The 15,781-nt window shown below is 41.0% G+C and overlaps 1 protein-coding gene across 1 annotated transcript in view; it reads left to right on the forward strand.

Annotated features, from left to right (window-relative positions):
- ADAP1 (ArfGAP with dual PH domains 1) overlaps window positions 1–15,781 on the forward strand; it is a 453,319-nt gene that overhangs the window by 87,872 nt on the left and 349,666 nt on the right. Inside the window, exon 2 of the mRNA XM_085629302.1 lies at window positions 14,493–14,623. Within this exon, the coding sequence (XP_085485428.1) occupies window positions 14,493–14,623 (131 nt within the window). The remainder of the gene's footprint in view (window positions 1–14,492; window positions 14,624–15,781) is intronic.

Below are 15,781 nucleotides of genomic sequence, written 5' to 3' on the forward strand. Positions count from 1 at the left end.
GAGCCTAGGTGGAAATCGCCGAAATTGGTTCTACTACACAAGGACAGCCGTGAAGATCGAGGGACGTAAAGGGTGGTTGCACTCGAGTCATATCAAGAAATTTTATGGACTACCATCTAGTGTGAACGCTCAGCCCTGCATTCCCTCACAGACCGACTCAAAGCTCCCCTTGGTTGAACCAACAAACACTGAACTTTATAAACTAAAATTAAGGTCTAGCAAGTCAGACAATTTGATTGTTTAAGTCCTCTCCAAGGTGAATCGGTTGAATTTGTCTCTGACATGTATCCTCTAGACCGGAATAGAGAAAGAAATCAACAGATGCAGCTTAAAAAGCATGCGTATTGTAAATCACTTCGTAGTCACTGCACAGTAACATTATTAATTTTGTTTTTTCTAAGTCTTCTGATCATCATTTCCAGCATACTATTACACATGTATTACCCTATTCTTAAGCGTGCTTACAATGTAACTGCAGAACATTCTTTTAGCGAATTACCTCCGCATGAGTTGTCCTATAGATTTGCGCTGCGCAACAACACATTCATTAGTATGTTACATCATTCCCATCAGACCAGCAATGCCACAAATTGTTGGATATGTGGCCGACTCCCTCCCTATCAGAACGATAAGGGAGTTTTGCCCCTCTTTCCCTATCCGTTCACACACAATGGCTCCTGTGGAGCATGGTTTAGTTTGATTAATTCCCTAGATTCAAATTCTGCAGTTTATCAAGACAACTGGGTATGGGGAAACCTGAACCTAGTTTTGCTTAAAGTCTGCTACCCTAACAAGGAGGGACTTCCCAAAAGAACAGGAACTGATCTAGAAAATGAAGTATATGGATTAGGTAACTTTACACTTAACCTCATGATCCTGAACGTTGAATCTGAAGCTACACCAATCTTGCCCGCCATGTCAGTATTCCCAGTAAAAGGGGAATTATGTGTAAGAAAGAATGGTTCCATACACATGGGCCATAGTAAATGCACCACTGTAATAAAATTCAGTGATCAAGGCAAGTCTACATTTAGAGCTTCCCGCCATTCCTACTTCATATGTGGCCAGACCGCATATATACGTCTACCTCTAGATTGGGATGGTACCTGTTACATAGCATTCCTTCTACCACCTGTTTTCCTAGCTCCTCCTGATTATCACAGAAATACCCATTTAGTACACAATAGACAGCAGAGAGATCTCCCAATTGTCGATTACACTGAAACAGCATGGGAGCAATACACAGATTTCAATAAAGGTTTCTTTCCCTATATAGGTACAGTCACTAATAGTAAGCTGATACGTAGATTAACTAGAACCCTTGAAGCAGTAGTGAACGAGACTACTTCCGCCTTAGGCAATTTAACAGAAGAGCAGTCTGCTATGCGGATTGTTGTGCTTCAAAATCGTCTTGTCCTTGACGTCATCCTGGCCGATAGGGGCGGAGCTTGTAGGGTCATCGGATCAAGTTGCTGCGTTTTCATACCAGAAAATTCGCCGTCAGTATATAAAGCCATAACTCGCCTTCATAAGATTGTGAGCCAGATACACCAGAGTCCAGGCACCTGGACTTGGTCCGGTTGGTTTTGGAGCGTGTTGTCAGCCTGGGGATGGAGAATCCTATCCTTCCTAGGTATTGGCTTTCTCATACTATTCAGTTGTTGCTTATGTCTACAATGTGGGCCAGCGATTTGTGGTCTGTGTGCCACATCGTGTATCCCACATCCAAGTTTTCGTTCAAGATCCCGGAAGAAGAAAGAAGAACAAATGATGCTATATGAACAGATCGATGGATTGATGAAGATCGATCTCTCCTGAGGGTCCGTAGGGGACAAGGAGGGAATGAGGAAATATGAATTTTGTGATCAGTTATGTCCCCTATCGTAGACCCCAACGGCTCCATGTGCATGCTATAAGTACATGTATGTTCCCTCCAGTTCCAGTTTTGAAGACGCAAATATATGTGCGTCCACCGTCAACATGTCCTCTTTCAGATCCGCCATGAATGGGTCAGATATTCCATTCCTAAGTATGAAAGGCCACCGACTTTATGTGGTTCACTTTCCACATTTTACAGATTCAGGCGAGTAGGCCCAGAATTCTGTCATCAAGCCTTTTCCTGCCTTCTGCCTCTGAAAGCTCCAGTCTGAGCCTGCATCTGTATCCATGAACTTTGTCCTACTCCCTGCGCGGCTAACGGTGCCTGATCCAGCCTGTTGCCTGCCAAAAACTGTATTTCACCTTCAAGATTATCTGCTCCGCTCCTCATCCGATGCATTCCTGTCTAGTAGTTTAGGTAAACATTCCTCCAGCTACCGTGCAAAGGGCCAGGCCTCGCTGTCCTCATGCAAGTAATTCATAGCCCCGTTACCATGGAATATTCCTACCCCCTCGCATCTCATGTAGACACTTAGACGCTTGTACACGCACTAACAGTCAGTATAGAATAGATTCTATCCTAGAGACCTTTCCTTTTGGATAACACAGTTCTTTAAACATAGGATATTAGATATGATTTGGGATTAGGTTGACATGACCCCCCAGACTTCTGTCTCCACATGTAGAGCTAAATGTCAAGTCCCCTTCACCCTCTAGTTGCACGTCAATCACACGTCATGCGGCTGCGCGCGCATCTCTGCCAAATATTTCTGCTGACATTGCAGGATTCTCTTATGGATCCACCCACTTGTGACATCATGTATAATGACGTTTACTAAGTTACGCCTATATGTCCGCCTCTATTAGTTACGTATGCACATTTTATCTGTATTATCAGCTGTTACGCCTCTTGCATCTGTTTCACTGTAATGCATTTCCTATAAAACTGATTATCTGTCAATAATGTATGCCCTTCCTTCCTGAACTTTCGTGGTGATGGAATAGAAGCCTGCAATTCGAATTGTATTTCCTTTGTCAAGGAATAAAGCCTTTTAGAACCTCTAATACCACGGATTCTGCCTCTCATATTTACTGAGTTATTCTTACTAGACTTTACCGCATAAAAAATAGTACCGGTAATGAAATATTTACCACAGCTTTACAATGGTACATGTCCTTTACTTAATGTGGATATTCTTGATATGACTATTCATGTGACAGTGGTGGTGAAAGCTTTGTCATATGACAGCCATGGAATGTTTTAATGGAGATTATCAATAGGTATAAAACGACTCTGTCATTTATGACAGCAGTACATTTGAGTACTTGGTAAAAATGACAAGCTGATGTTTAGGGATCATATATATATTTTAAGGCTTGTATTTGAGAGATCAGAAAATTAGGGAGGTTTATTGCTGATTTTGTTTACCTGATGCCAGAGGGCACTTTCTGTGATGGCTATTATTTTATGACTTGTGTGAAGTAATTTATTTTATCTTTAGTGATAAAGTGTTCTATGATATTATCACTACTGTTGTATGAGGCCCGAGCATGTACAACTTGTATAATCTGTTTAATCTTGTATGCTGTGTCTAATTTGCCAATGACATTGCAGTATGAGCCTGTATTTTTAAACTCCGGTCTTCGACCTGTGATTGTATTACTTTAAATTGTGCTGCAAAATATTACTATTAACAACAAAAATAGCTTGGCATCAAGAGGACTCGTGTATCAATTCAAGGACCCCCACTGATATTAGGAACAACTTTGTTCCAACCGCTGGCAATAAGTCCAACAAATTGGCCTGGCCCTGAACCTCTTGAATTTTAATTAAGATAATCTGCAATCCAACCCTTCATAACCTCACAGAAAGTGTTTCACCACAGCTCACAAAAAAGTAATGTGACTCGTGAAGGCGGTGACGAGGCAAGGAGTGCTCCGTTAGAGGTTACGGTGGAACACGCGCTAGTTGCAGCGCATTTCAAAGAATCGGAAAAAGGAATATTAAATATAATTCCGATTGGCTTTGTGAAGGCTGGTATGAATGTCCTCGGCCTTTACATGCCCTTCTATAAACAGTAAAGTGGATGTCCAGTTAAAACGAATGCAAAAAACCTCTATGCCCTGATGAAATTGCCGAAAGATTATTGGCAATGAAACATGTTGGCCTTCTTTATAAAGGTTAGCGACATATAGTGTTTTTACTTTGGGTGAACTCACTGGTTGTGAATAAAGAGTTTTGACCTTATAGTGAGTCTACACCTCAATTTTACTTTTGCTCTGAACGTCTTGTTCTTAGCAATTCACTGTTTTTTTATTTTCACTCTTTGTTTTTGGGGACAACAAAGTTTTCCTGCTAAAAATTCTCTCTGTCTTTCTACCTTTCTCTTTACTGGACACTTTCAGTTGGCAACCAATGATGATAAAACGTGGGCATACCAGCGAGAACCAGTTGGCAGCCTTCCTGGTGTTGCGTACGTGAGGTGCCTTCTCATCCTCCACTTTTACTCTTCACGAGTCACATTACTTTTTTGTGAGCTGTGGTGAAACACTTTCTGTGAGGTTATGAAGGGTTGGATTGCAGATTATCTTAATTAAAATTTAAGAGGTTCAGGGCCAGGCCAATTTGTTGGACTTATTGCCAGCGGTTGGAACAAAGTTGTTCCTAATATCAGTGGGGGTCCTTGAATTGATACATGAGTCCTCTTGATGCCAAGCTATTTTTGTTGTTAATAGACTTTGAGTGGAGGGCGGCTTGGCATTTTCCCTCTAGAGCTCCAATTTGAAATGGGCTGCAAAATATTACTAACTTGCTACTATGTTTGTAATATGCCATTTGACCCTCTTTTTTCATAATATTTTTGTTGGCCTACAACACAAAAACTCCGGTAGTGAGTTAGTCTCGCTGATCTTGCTTGCTTGCTCAATTATGTACTAGATAGTCATTTTCGCCGCACCACTTTCAAAGTTCACCAGCCGCCACTGGTCCCAACATACAGTGCATTAGCGTAGTCCAGGCGAGAAAGGATCAAAGCCCGAACAGTTTAAGTGGGGCTCTCATCCAGTTAGTAGGCTAATTTCCACTGAGGAAAGAGGAGAAGGAGAGAATGTACGTTTTGGAATGGATTTAATCACTCCCATTCTGCGAATAGAAGGTAGAATGATTTTGAAGTTACAAACAGCTGAGACAGGTCTTAATGAATTGTCTGAGATCAACAATATTTAAATCAGGGGTAACATTCCAGTATTCCTACCTGTTAATTCTGGAACAAATGTGTAAGGTGGATTGTGTCTTTGTATATATAATGGTAAAATTACATTTCCCATGAGCGTATGTCATCATGTATATTCACAATATATCCTACCAGTATAAGAATGCTAGGTGGTAATTAATCAACAAATATGTAGTGGCCAGTAATGGAATTGATATTGGCTGAGGAATAGAAAAAAGACTTTCTGCAAAATGACATGTAGAAATTATACATCTGAACAATGAAAAGACACATTGTTTTAAAGATCTTCTACGTAGAAACTACATTTCTCATGTAATTTGTTGGAAATTCATCTAGTCATCTCAAAGGTTCCTTGCGCGTACAGAACTACATGTTACATGATTATCCCGTTCCACGTGATCTAGGGAAATCAGTAACGTTGGACATTAGGCAGAAACAAGAAGTTGACTGCAAAGCGTTTGGAGAGTAACGGACACACAAGCATCCAGACAGAAGCAGAGCCGCTCATAACACTCCATGATATCCGCGTGGAATTTGCACGCGAGTCATGGACAAATGTGTGTATAGTACTAAACACTATGATGCTCTGAGAAGTGATTAAATTGTTTTTATGAAAGCACTGGGTATAGCATATAGAACACTCACCTTGTTTTCCTTGTAATATTACTTCCTTGGCACTATGCTACCATTTAAATTTTACAAAATGGGGTACAAAATGAAAGGATATTGCTATTTCTCCTGATGTGGGGCAGGGTATCCCTCTGGGTGAATGGCACCTGATTATTGCACTGCACTCTTATGATTACTGAGCATTTGTGTAGATGCACCCTTGCAGCCAAGTCTTGTTGTGGTGGAAATCTGTCCTGGCTGCAAGGTTTGTGAAGGCAAATCTGAGAAAGCTTTCAAGATGATTAGTAGTGATGCAAAACTGGATATGCTCTTATTACTACAAAGATGGAGAAAATGTAAACATGCATTAAGCATTACTGAGTAATGTGGTAAATCTAATGATGCATTTAGGATTAACAAGTGATGGTGCAAATCTGAAAATGCATTAAAGATTGAGTGATATGTCTGGACGTGCATTGCGGTGATAATCCTTTAGTTATGGTAGGTGTTATGCTTAATGTTGCTCTTGCATAGTGACAGTAATTCTTGTAATATTGAAGGCCCTCTTGTAACATTGGTGTTCACCCCTAGTTTCATGCCTGCATTGCATAACGTTGGTAATTGTTTATATATATATATATATATATATATTGTTCGCATTGTTGGCACAGTAGTGCCTAACTCTGGTGTAATGCTTGCACTGGTATAATATTATGGAACCTTGGCATTTTCCCCCTATTATAACTGCTGTCTGTGGCCTAAGCCTAGAGGTTTGATGTAGCCTGTCTTCATCCATCCACACACTCACTTATTCATCCATTCATGTAATCAGCAAGCAATACATCCGTCAGTTCTCACATTGATTCAAGCATTTTTCCATCTGCGAACTTTCCCTGTACTATCCTTACACTCAGTCACATACTCCATCACCCATGCATTGTCTTATCTATCTAACTAATGACCCATTATCACATTCACTCATGCATCCTCACAATCTCACACACACACACACACACACACACACACACACACACTCGACAATCAATAAAGAATTACTTTCTTTTACAAAATTGCCAGTCATGGTGGTTATGCCAATACTTGTTTCAATACCCGCCTGATTTTGTTTCCTTTAATGCAAAACCTCTAAACAAATTCTGTTTAAACTTCCAGAAACGATGTACTCTATTCATTCAACCCCAAATTTAAACTGTAAAGGGTATTGCTCATGGTTATAAATTAGATATATATGAGTAGTAAAATATTGGGAAGTGAAGTGTTGTGAATCTTAATAATGGCTAGCATGGGTGTGATGTGCAACTAAAGGTCCTTCTGGGGTTTGAGTTCATTAAGAAAAGGGCTAAATCTATTGTAGAGGAAGGCAAAAACCTCGCTAACACTTGCCTCAAATTAGCACTCGATGCACCAGACACTGCCAGCAGACAGATGTGCAGTCACCACTCTAAGAAGGCACGCTTGGCTTAGAATATTAGGTTTTAAGCAGGAGTGTCAAACCACCATCATTAACAGACCGCTTACGGTGCAGGCACTATTTAGAAAAGAGGTGGATGAATCCCTCCATCAGTGCCTAACAAAGAATGAATGTGTGTCCTAATGTAACGTAACTGGTGCTATGTAAAGCGCTCTGATACCCGATTGGATTTGCGCTATATAAAACTCTGCAAAAAAAAAAAACAACATAAACATATACACTAAAGAGGAACAAATGTCTAACTAAATATGTTTATAGAAGAAAGTAGATTCATGCATCACGTGTCAATGTACAGGAGGTCTCCTAAAAGGGATCAATGGAATCCTTAATACATAAAGGTGATCTGGAGCATTGAAAACTCATTAAAGATACATGTCTTGACAAGACATCGCTGTACATTATAATGTATAGATTGCTTTAACGTTTTAACATTTTCATACGCTTTGTGTTCAGCTTTCCCGATGAGGGTCACCTTTCATACTGAATTCATGACTAGCGGAACATATCCTTTTTGTCATCTCATTGGCTTGAACTGATGTACTGGTATATTCTGCCAACATTGAGGTCCTGATGTAAACACCAGTACTTTAGTGAGCCTTGAAATATGTTAGCAGAGAGTCCTGTGACATGATGAATTCAAAATAGTGTAATATATTTATTTAACCATGTAGAAGGGGGACATCAATAAGCATTGTGTTACCCACCCTCAAACATTTTTTGTTTCATATTAGGAATACACCACAGCAAGGTTAGTAAATGCATTATGGGAACATGACTTAAGGGCTGCCCATATGTCTCCTTTTACTCCTTGTAGTATGACTGATGGTATCAATAGGAGTGCTTCCCCCAGTGTTAGGTGGAAAGCCTGTGATGCAGTATGTCACACTATGCGGGTGAGGGCTTTAAATACCTACTATGAGTTGCTATATGGATGTGTTGCAATATCTGTCATTTATCTTGTTAACACAACCTGTAACATATTTAGTGAGAAGTGTGTTACTAATAGGGTGTATGTGTATATCGGTGGGAGGGTAACGGGCGGCTTTATATAGTACAGGCGTTTAAGTTCCCTTATTGTGTGATAAAATTGAATAACTAAAGCATATTTTTACTTTACCACGTATATAGAATATGTATCAACTTTTCAGAGTGTTTTACGTTAAGAAGAACAAGTTCATGTGGCATGCCAAAGTTTATAGCGCTATACAGTTTTTCCTCCTTAAATGCATACTTGTCAGAATGGCAGTAAAGATAAAATAATTAAACCGGCCTGGCAGAGAAATGGAGAGTTGTGTCTTCTTGTCCTGGTTGGGGAAAATGGGAGAAAGATTGAATTGTTCTATGCACATACATCAGAGAAGGGCTTCCCACATTTTTGAAGTCCTGCCTAAAGGACCCACAGAGAGTGGCATGAAGTCTTTTTGGTAAGTTTCACTCAGACACAGATTTAAGCCACCTCCCATGTTTTGGTTTAAGGTGCTCTTCAATTACAGCAGAAGCATTCTTTTTGCCACTATCAGTTATTTTTATATATATCATACCACTGAGAAATATGTACCACAGAAATTAAAATGTGTTGTGATGTTCACTTCTCCCAAGTGGCAGTGTTGCCCCGTTCCCTGTACTCAAGTCCACGTGAACTGAGTGTATAGAGGGACTCAAGTTGCGTGGTCTGATTCTGCTGTGACTAAACCCTGTGTTTTAGTATAGTTCACACATTTTAATTATGTTACATATCTTTAGATGATAAGAGTTGCAGTATTGAAAATAGGTCATGTTTCAACTTTCTCAGTGGTGATTTTGTATCCTGGTACGCGTCAAAGTCCTTTGGCGGCCATCATTATGGCCGGGGGATTCTCGATTCTGTATGAAGTATTTACAATAATGCATATGCCTTCAATTTTTAGTCGGTGTCCACTTGGAGTGGGCGGGCAGTATTGGCAAGAATATTACTGCTGAAGGTAGTGGGGATTATAATAGTAGCCTTGGTGACTGTTAGGTTATGTTATTATAAAGTACAGCGTTCACTTAAGGTTTGGTAGAGTGGACGTTGATGATGCAGTTCCTGGAAGTTACATTTCTTTATTTGTTTTAAATTTAAATTTTTCTAAATGTATTTATTCAGTTTTGCAACATACAATGCAACAGAACAAATTGCATTTGGATAACTTCGCATACGATCCTCCAAATAATAGTGTCAGTCACGTAATAGAAGACAAATTGGGGGACGAGGGTATTTTTAGGAGAGGGGATATGGGATAGAATAATGAGGGGAAATAATCAGGGAATTAAACATTAACTCGCCTCTCAGAGGTTATCCCTCTCGCCCAAAAGTATAGAACTGGAGTAGGCACATCCGTTCAGGCCCTGGAAGTCACATGTCTAACAGTATTTCCACAGGGATCTCTCTACTCTTATATTAGAGTTGTTAGCTACAGTGAATCAAGCTATGTCCCTATTATGCCTAAGGTATAGATCTTCCTCCTCACCACACACCACCACAGCGTTTTCCTGACAACATACTGACAGACAAAAAACTTCTCCATCTGTCTTCTGTGAGAGCACTTCACAGTAGTAGGAAACGCAGAAAAATTGTGTGTGTGGTATGTATCTCTAGTATAGGTTTAGCATAGCTATTGCTCTTTATTGTGCAAGCGAGCGCCTTTTATTTCTTATTCATTGCTGTGAAGGGATAGATAAGTTTGAAAATGCCTTTGTCTTTGAGCTGATGAGGATAATTCACCCCTGCCCCCAGAATTTATAATACAAGATTATGAAAAAAGTATTTATTTTGCTATAATAAGCAATATGTGCTTGTGTGCTCTGTGCTTTAGTGCAGTGGTTACATACACTTTGCAAATGCTTCCTGAATGCTACTACATGCGTTAGTAAAAAAAGAAAAAAGCCCAATGAAACTGTAAGGTAAGCATGCTGCCTAAAGCAAGTCCCTTTCAAAATGATGCCACCCTTCTGCTTGCTGGTTTCCCAATAGAGAACTCAATAGTTATGATCAGGTGGTGCCTACTAAATGAAGTGTGGCGTTGTTGATTTTTTTTCAATAAAGACCCTATGGCTGTGGGAACTCTACTGCATAACATTTCTATGCTACTGTCGGGTCACTAACCTACCAAGCATTCAATCAGCAGTGAGCTATGTGATTACTGACAAGGCGTACCGTGAATTATTGTGCCTGTATCTCATTCAGATCCGTCACTACATGCGCCTGGGCTTCCTAAGGCCCATCACTGGCTGTGGAAGAATAATTCTAGATGCCATATCTGTGTCTAAAACCAATTGCATAGTCTGTACGCACACGTCAATCTGCATGACTTTCTCTGCAATACTCTGTGAGGCCGAATATGAGCTAACCTGATTACTAAGGTAGGCAGTATTTTAGAATGCATTTGATTTGACTATTTCGAATCATGTGCATTGTTTGAGGAGGGTGGCAGTTCATTATGTGACTGTAAAATATCTCCTAATGTAAAGAGCAACCATTGCCACATTTTAAAGCAGAAAATGAGCAGATGAGGTAATCCAACCCTTTGAGGTGAGGTTTCTGTGACGGCTTGCAGGTCTGCTTTCTGTTTACCAAATGGAATGCAGAACATAACTATTTCTTTTTGGCTCTGCTAGGCGCTCTAAAGAGGCATCATGGCATAAGCGCTATATAACATGGGTTAATACTTATTTTAATAAAACTTACACTCCACTCTCATGACCTTTTCCAAGGGCCGTTGTAAGCTAGTATCCATTCCATTGTGTAGTGTTTGTGCATCCAGGCAGCTGATACGGTACAGTATATTATCATACATGGTCACTGTCCTAACAAAATAATATGAAAAATGCCAGTAGAACTATTGTTGCCACATTTCCGCCTCATTACAATGATCATGTCTACCCTGCTCTCCTAGGCATCTGAGTTTCCTTAAGGCCAATAGGATCATTCAAACATGCATCCCTTTGAAAGTCATTTTCTCCTGCAAAATATCTAGCCATTCGTCCCTTTGCCTTTCTGGAGCGCCACAGTCACTCAGCAATCAACATTCATGGAGTGACAAACCCACGCCGATGGAACCTGTTTCCTATAACAATCACCCAATTTGTAGCCAGCCATTCCTTCATGACAAATAATTTAAAACGTTCCCTTTCCTTGTCTGTGCATCACACGTAGAAAGCGCAGTACACGATGAAACAAGTTTCTTTTCCAGTCAGGACAGAGCCTGACGAGTGCGGCTTTCCTATCAGAACTCAGAATACAGCTGGGTGTCTGTCAATTGTTCCTTCAGCTTTATTCTGACTTCTTATTGGGCCTGGGGCGATGTTGCGAAAAAAACGTCAGCGCCCGAGCATGCTCCTATGTATAGACATGCAGCACTGTTTTGAGCATGCGCTGCATGTCCATGGAGTTGTGAATGTGTGAGAAGGCTGAAATGAAAAGTGCCCCTCGTGCATGCACAATTCAGAGATGGAACCTTCCAAATAATCCCTCCCCTCTACTGCTGACATGCGCAATTTGCCTGTCAGCAGCACAGGAGGACACAGATATAAAAACAGACAAAGCGACAATTTAGTCACTAATGTGTGTTACTTTTCCGACGGTCGAAGCTTCAAAGAGCAGCTTCTCTTTCTGTCAGTACTGGTGCTTGTTGGGCGCCGCTCTTCCGCCCTCTATGCACCAGCCGCCGCTGGAAATTGGGTGATCGCTCTTCTGGTCTATTGGTAGTTTAATTTGACCTATTGTGAGGGTTAGATTTATGGAGAAGCGTAAAGGACAAAGGTGCCCCTCCAAAGTCAGATGCAGTAACTCCACTGCATTTTCTAAAGAATATTTATATGCTATTGTTTAACTGTAAGGCAGTGAGGCCCAGGTGGTAGTCTAAAGTTCATATATATGATCAGTTTCAGAAATTCTGGTCTAGTGATCTCTATATTAGTGTTGGGGCCTCCTCTTTGGTTTTTGGTTAGTCTGCGAGAGTCAAAAATGGATGTCCGGAACAGAATGCTGAGAGGCTTTAACTGCTGGTCTCTTATTGTTTTTAGTGCATATTATTTAGGTGTTCTTTGCATGTTTCGTGGCATGAACGTGCAAATTTACTTGTCTGAACCTCCTGCTTGGGTTTCAGCCATTCAAAAAAGTAGAACATATTGCATTCATCACTTAAATAAGATCTTTGTGGTCGACATTGTTTCCGTATGAAAGATAAATATTGTAATATTTTCGTGAATCAGCAGACACGTGTTGCGCTCTCTTGGAGATTTATTAAGTGTTTTTTAGTGTACTGAATTCAAGTGAGGACTACAGAGAGTAAAATTTTCCTGTAAGTATTTTAATCTGTTAGTTTTAGAGCTATAAATTCTGCACTATTTATTAGCAATGGAGAAATTCCTTTCATTTTTGTCTAATAGTTAAAAATTTGCGAAATACTCCCTATATCCATTGAAATCTTGCTTTGGCTTTTCTCTTGTGTAGTCTATAAAAAAAAATGTAATTCCTAATCTTTACAAGACCTGGTGTCTGATACTGCAATGAACAGATGAAGGTAAGCTGGGCCAGAGGGAAAAAATAGGACAGGGAAGATTTTTAAAAATGAGTAGAAATATTCAAAGGAACATCATATAAATAAATACTGGAATTTGCAAGTCATCATTTAAAATCAAAGAAGGGGAAAGTGGTGAATCTAAATACTGGCCAGAAAGAGGGGATGGTGTACTTAGATCTGCTGATTTGTTTGAGAGATGGAGAGAAAGAGGAGAGTCATATAACTGAGGGTTAGTGAACACTAGGGGTGGGCGTAACTTGTGTAATTCTCTCTAGTATAATATTCAGAATTTCTTCAAAATTAAATGGATTTGCCCGAGGAGTGTAATCCTGCCTTTATCGCTATTTTCTTAGTACAACATTTTCCTTAGCATCCAAAATTGACTTGAGGATGCAATTTGCATTAAGAAAATAGTGATAAGTGCAAAAGAACATGAACCGCAGCAACCACTCGGGCTCTCGAAGTCCAGTGCACGTGTTGTAGGCTTTTTCCCTTAAACTACTAGTTACACGAGCAGGCATAATCGAGTCATTTTCAGTAATTTCGAGTAACGCGGAATTACCGAAATTGCTCTGAAAACTCCAGCCTAATTAAAATGAAGTCCAGGTGGTGAGGACGAGCAGAATGATGTCTCTGGAAGCTGGTGAGAAGGAGAAGACTCATGTAACTGAAAGCTTTAGAGAAAGAGGGCAGTGTAAAGAGAACAGTGCTGTATCCAATGCTTAAATTGTAAAACAACAAGTGCCCGGGCTCACGTCAGGAGGCCACTGCAGCTGGCACCACACATTGCCCCTGCCATGCTGCCAATGATAGTAACGCAAACACAAGGAGATGATGGGCGGAGAGCTAAAACCTTTCAGACACTCACCCCCAGTCACAGATCTCTGTTGAATCCATCATCATTCTTTAGCTCACTTCGCCACCCCAGTTCAGACATGGCCATATGCAAATCAGTCTGACCCTGTGCCTCATGGGAACAGTCCAGCCCGAACTGCCAAGCCATGCCTTCCCTGGACCGGAAACAAGCATCCTGGGACTGGTTTCGGGCTAACAGCCCTCATCAGCAGGCTAGCTTGAATCCAGCGGCAGTTCGGGCTGGACTGTTCCCATGAGGCACAGGGTCAGACTGATTTGCATATGGCCATGTCTGAACTGGGGTGGCAGAGTGAGCTAAAAAATGATGATGGATTAAACCCAGATCGGTTGACTGGGGGTGAGTGCTTGCAATGTTCAACACTCCGTCCATCATCCCCTTTGGTTTTGCCAATGATAGTAACAACACAACTACTAACCATCACACTCCGACAAGTGCAACAATTCAGACTATTCCAGGCCCGAAAGCTATAAGAATGGCTTGGGCGGCAGGTGATAGTCATTTTCAATCTATTTTGATTTAATAAACAACTGTTGTTGTGCTCATCTCTAAATTAGATAGATAGCGCCACCATGTAGCAGACTGTTACAAGCACCGGTGTTGACTATTAAGCGCGGTGCTGAGCACTGGAAACCACCGGCTCAAATTAAGTACTGGATGTATCACAGACCCTGAGGGAAAGAAGAGGGTGATGTTTCTGCGACATGATTAGAAAAGTCACAGAAATGTATCCTACAGACCGATAAGACATTGTGGAGCGTAAGAGATTGTAAATCCCTTGTGAAAAAAAGCGGTGTGGAAAAGCCCGCCGAATTCTACTTGTATTTCAAGTCTAAAATATTGTCGTTTTGGTTTTTGTCTTTCAGATCCCGACTGGGCATCCCACACTCTCGGGGTGTTTATCTGTTTGAATTGTTCGGGAATTCACCGGAACATCCCACAGATCAGCAGAGTGAAATCCGTTCACTTGGACGCCTGGGACGATGCTCAGGTCGAGGTATGTACACCTTGCACTGGGGCATCGGGCATATCTCCTAGCAGGCGTCGAAAACCGCTCTGCTGAGGCGTCGAAAACCGCTCTGCTGAGTTTCCATCCAGCCCCGCACTTGCACAAGTCCACGTTTTATGATTTACTATGAGGTGAATGGCGTTGTGCATGAAGTAACATGTTCACATGTCATGTACCGGCCCGATCCTCTCTGGGCACATCAGGCAAGCTGACGTCATGAAAAATAATGTGCACGTGGAGTCAAGGATGCTACAGAGGAGAGATGGGTGACATCTCGGGGATGCTTTGAAGGTGGTCAGAGGGTGGGAAGGCATGAATGCCCCACAAAGGGGGCATGAGATAAATGTATAGACCACACTCGTAAGACATACTCTGGAGATACAATCACTGAGGGTAAATGTCCTATAAGTTCTATCTATAGTGAAGCGCGCTTCTTCCAACGCCTGGGGCCTTATCATGAAGAGCTGCGCTGAGTGTGCAGAGCTGCGGGCCTGCGGCTTTGTTTTTGCGCCTCATGTGTCTAAAGTTCATATATATAAGAATTTCCACCGAGTTAATAAATCAACTTTAGACAGAATATGACAAAAAATGAGTGAGGCAATTTCCGGTCACGGTTCCCGACTTGTGCTGTCTGTGTTTTATGGAGTAAATCTGAGAATTTCCAAGATCTGTATGAACTTTAGACACACACGCGAAAAAGAGGCGCGTAGACTCCTTGTGATACGGGCCATGATGGCTTGCTGCCAATATAGAATATTTGGAAAGTGAATTATACTATTTATATTTATGTGGCTCGGGTAAAAAAAATGTATTTAGCTGCAAATAAGTGCTCACAGATGGTTTGTGTTTATTTGTCATCACTCAACTTGTATCAGGGACACTTTTAATGTTGTTCACAGCAAGCATAGTTCTCGCTGGGCTGCATTGAAGCCTTGATCAACCCAAGTGTTGGTTTGGTTTCAAGAAGAGTGAACATCAACAAAGATGCAAGCATTGAGATCTACTGGTTGAGGTATCCCTTTAAGAGGGAGCTGTGAGGTTAAGGTTCAGGTTGTGAAAAATACTGCATCATTGGGGTTAAATGACTTCACTGTCCCACGTCACTCAGATGTAGAAAGGTGTGTGTGAATGTGTGTGTATTAATTA

The sequence above is a fragment of the Triturus cristatus genome, chromosome 10 (genome assembly GCF_964204655.1).
Source record: "Triturus cristatus chromosome 10, aTriCri1.1, whole genome shotgun sequence".
Classification (NCBI taxonomy): Eukaryota; Metazoa; Chordata; class Amphibia; order Caudata; family Salamandridae; genus Triturus; species Triturus cristatus.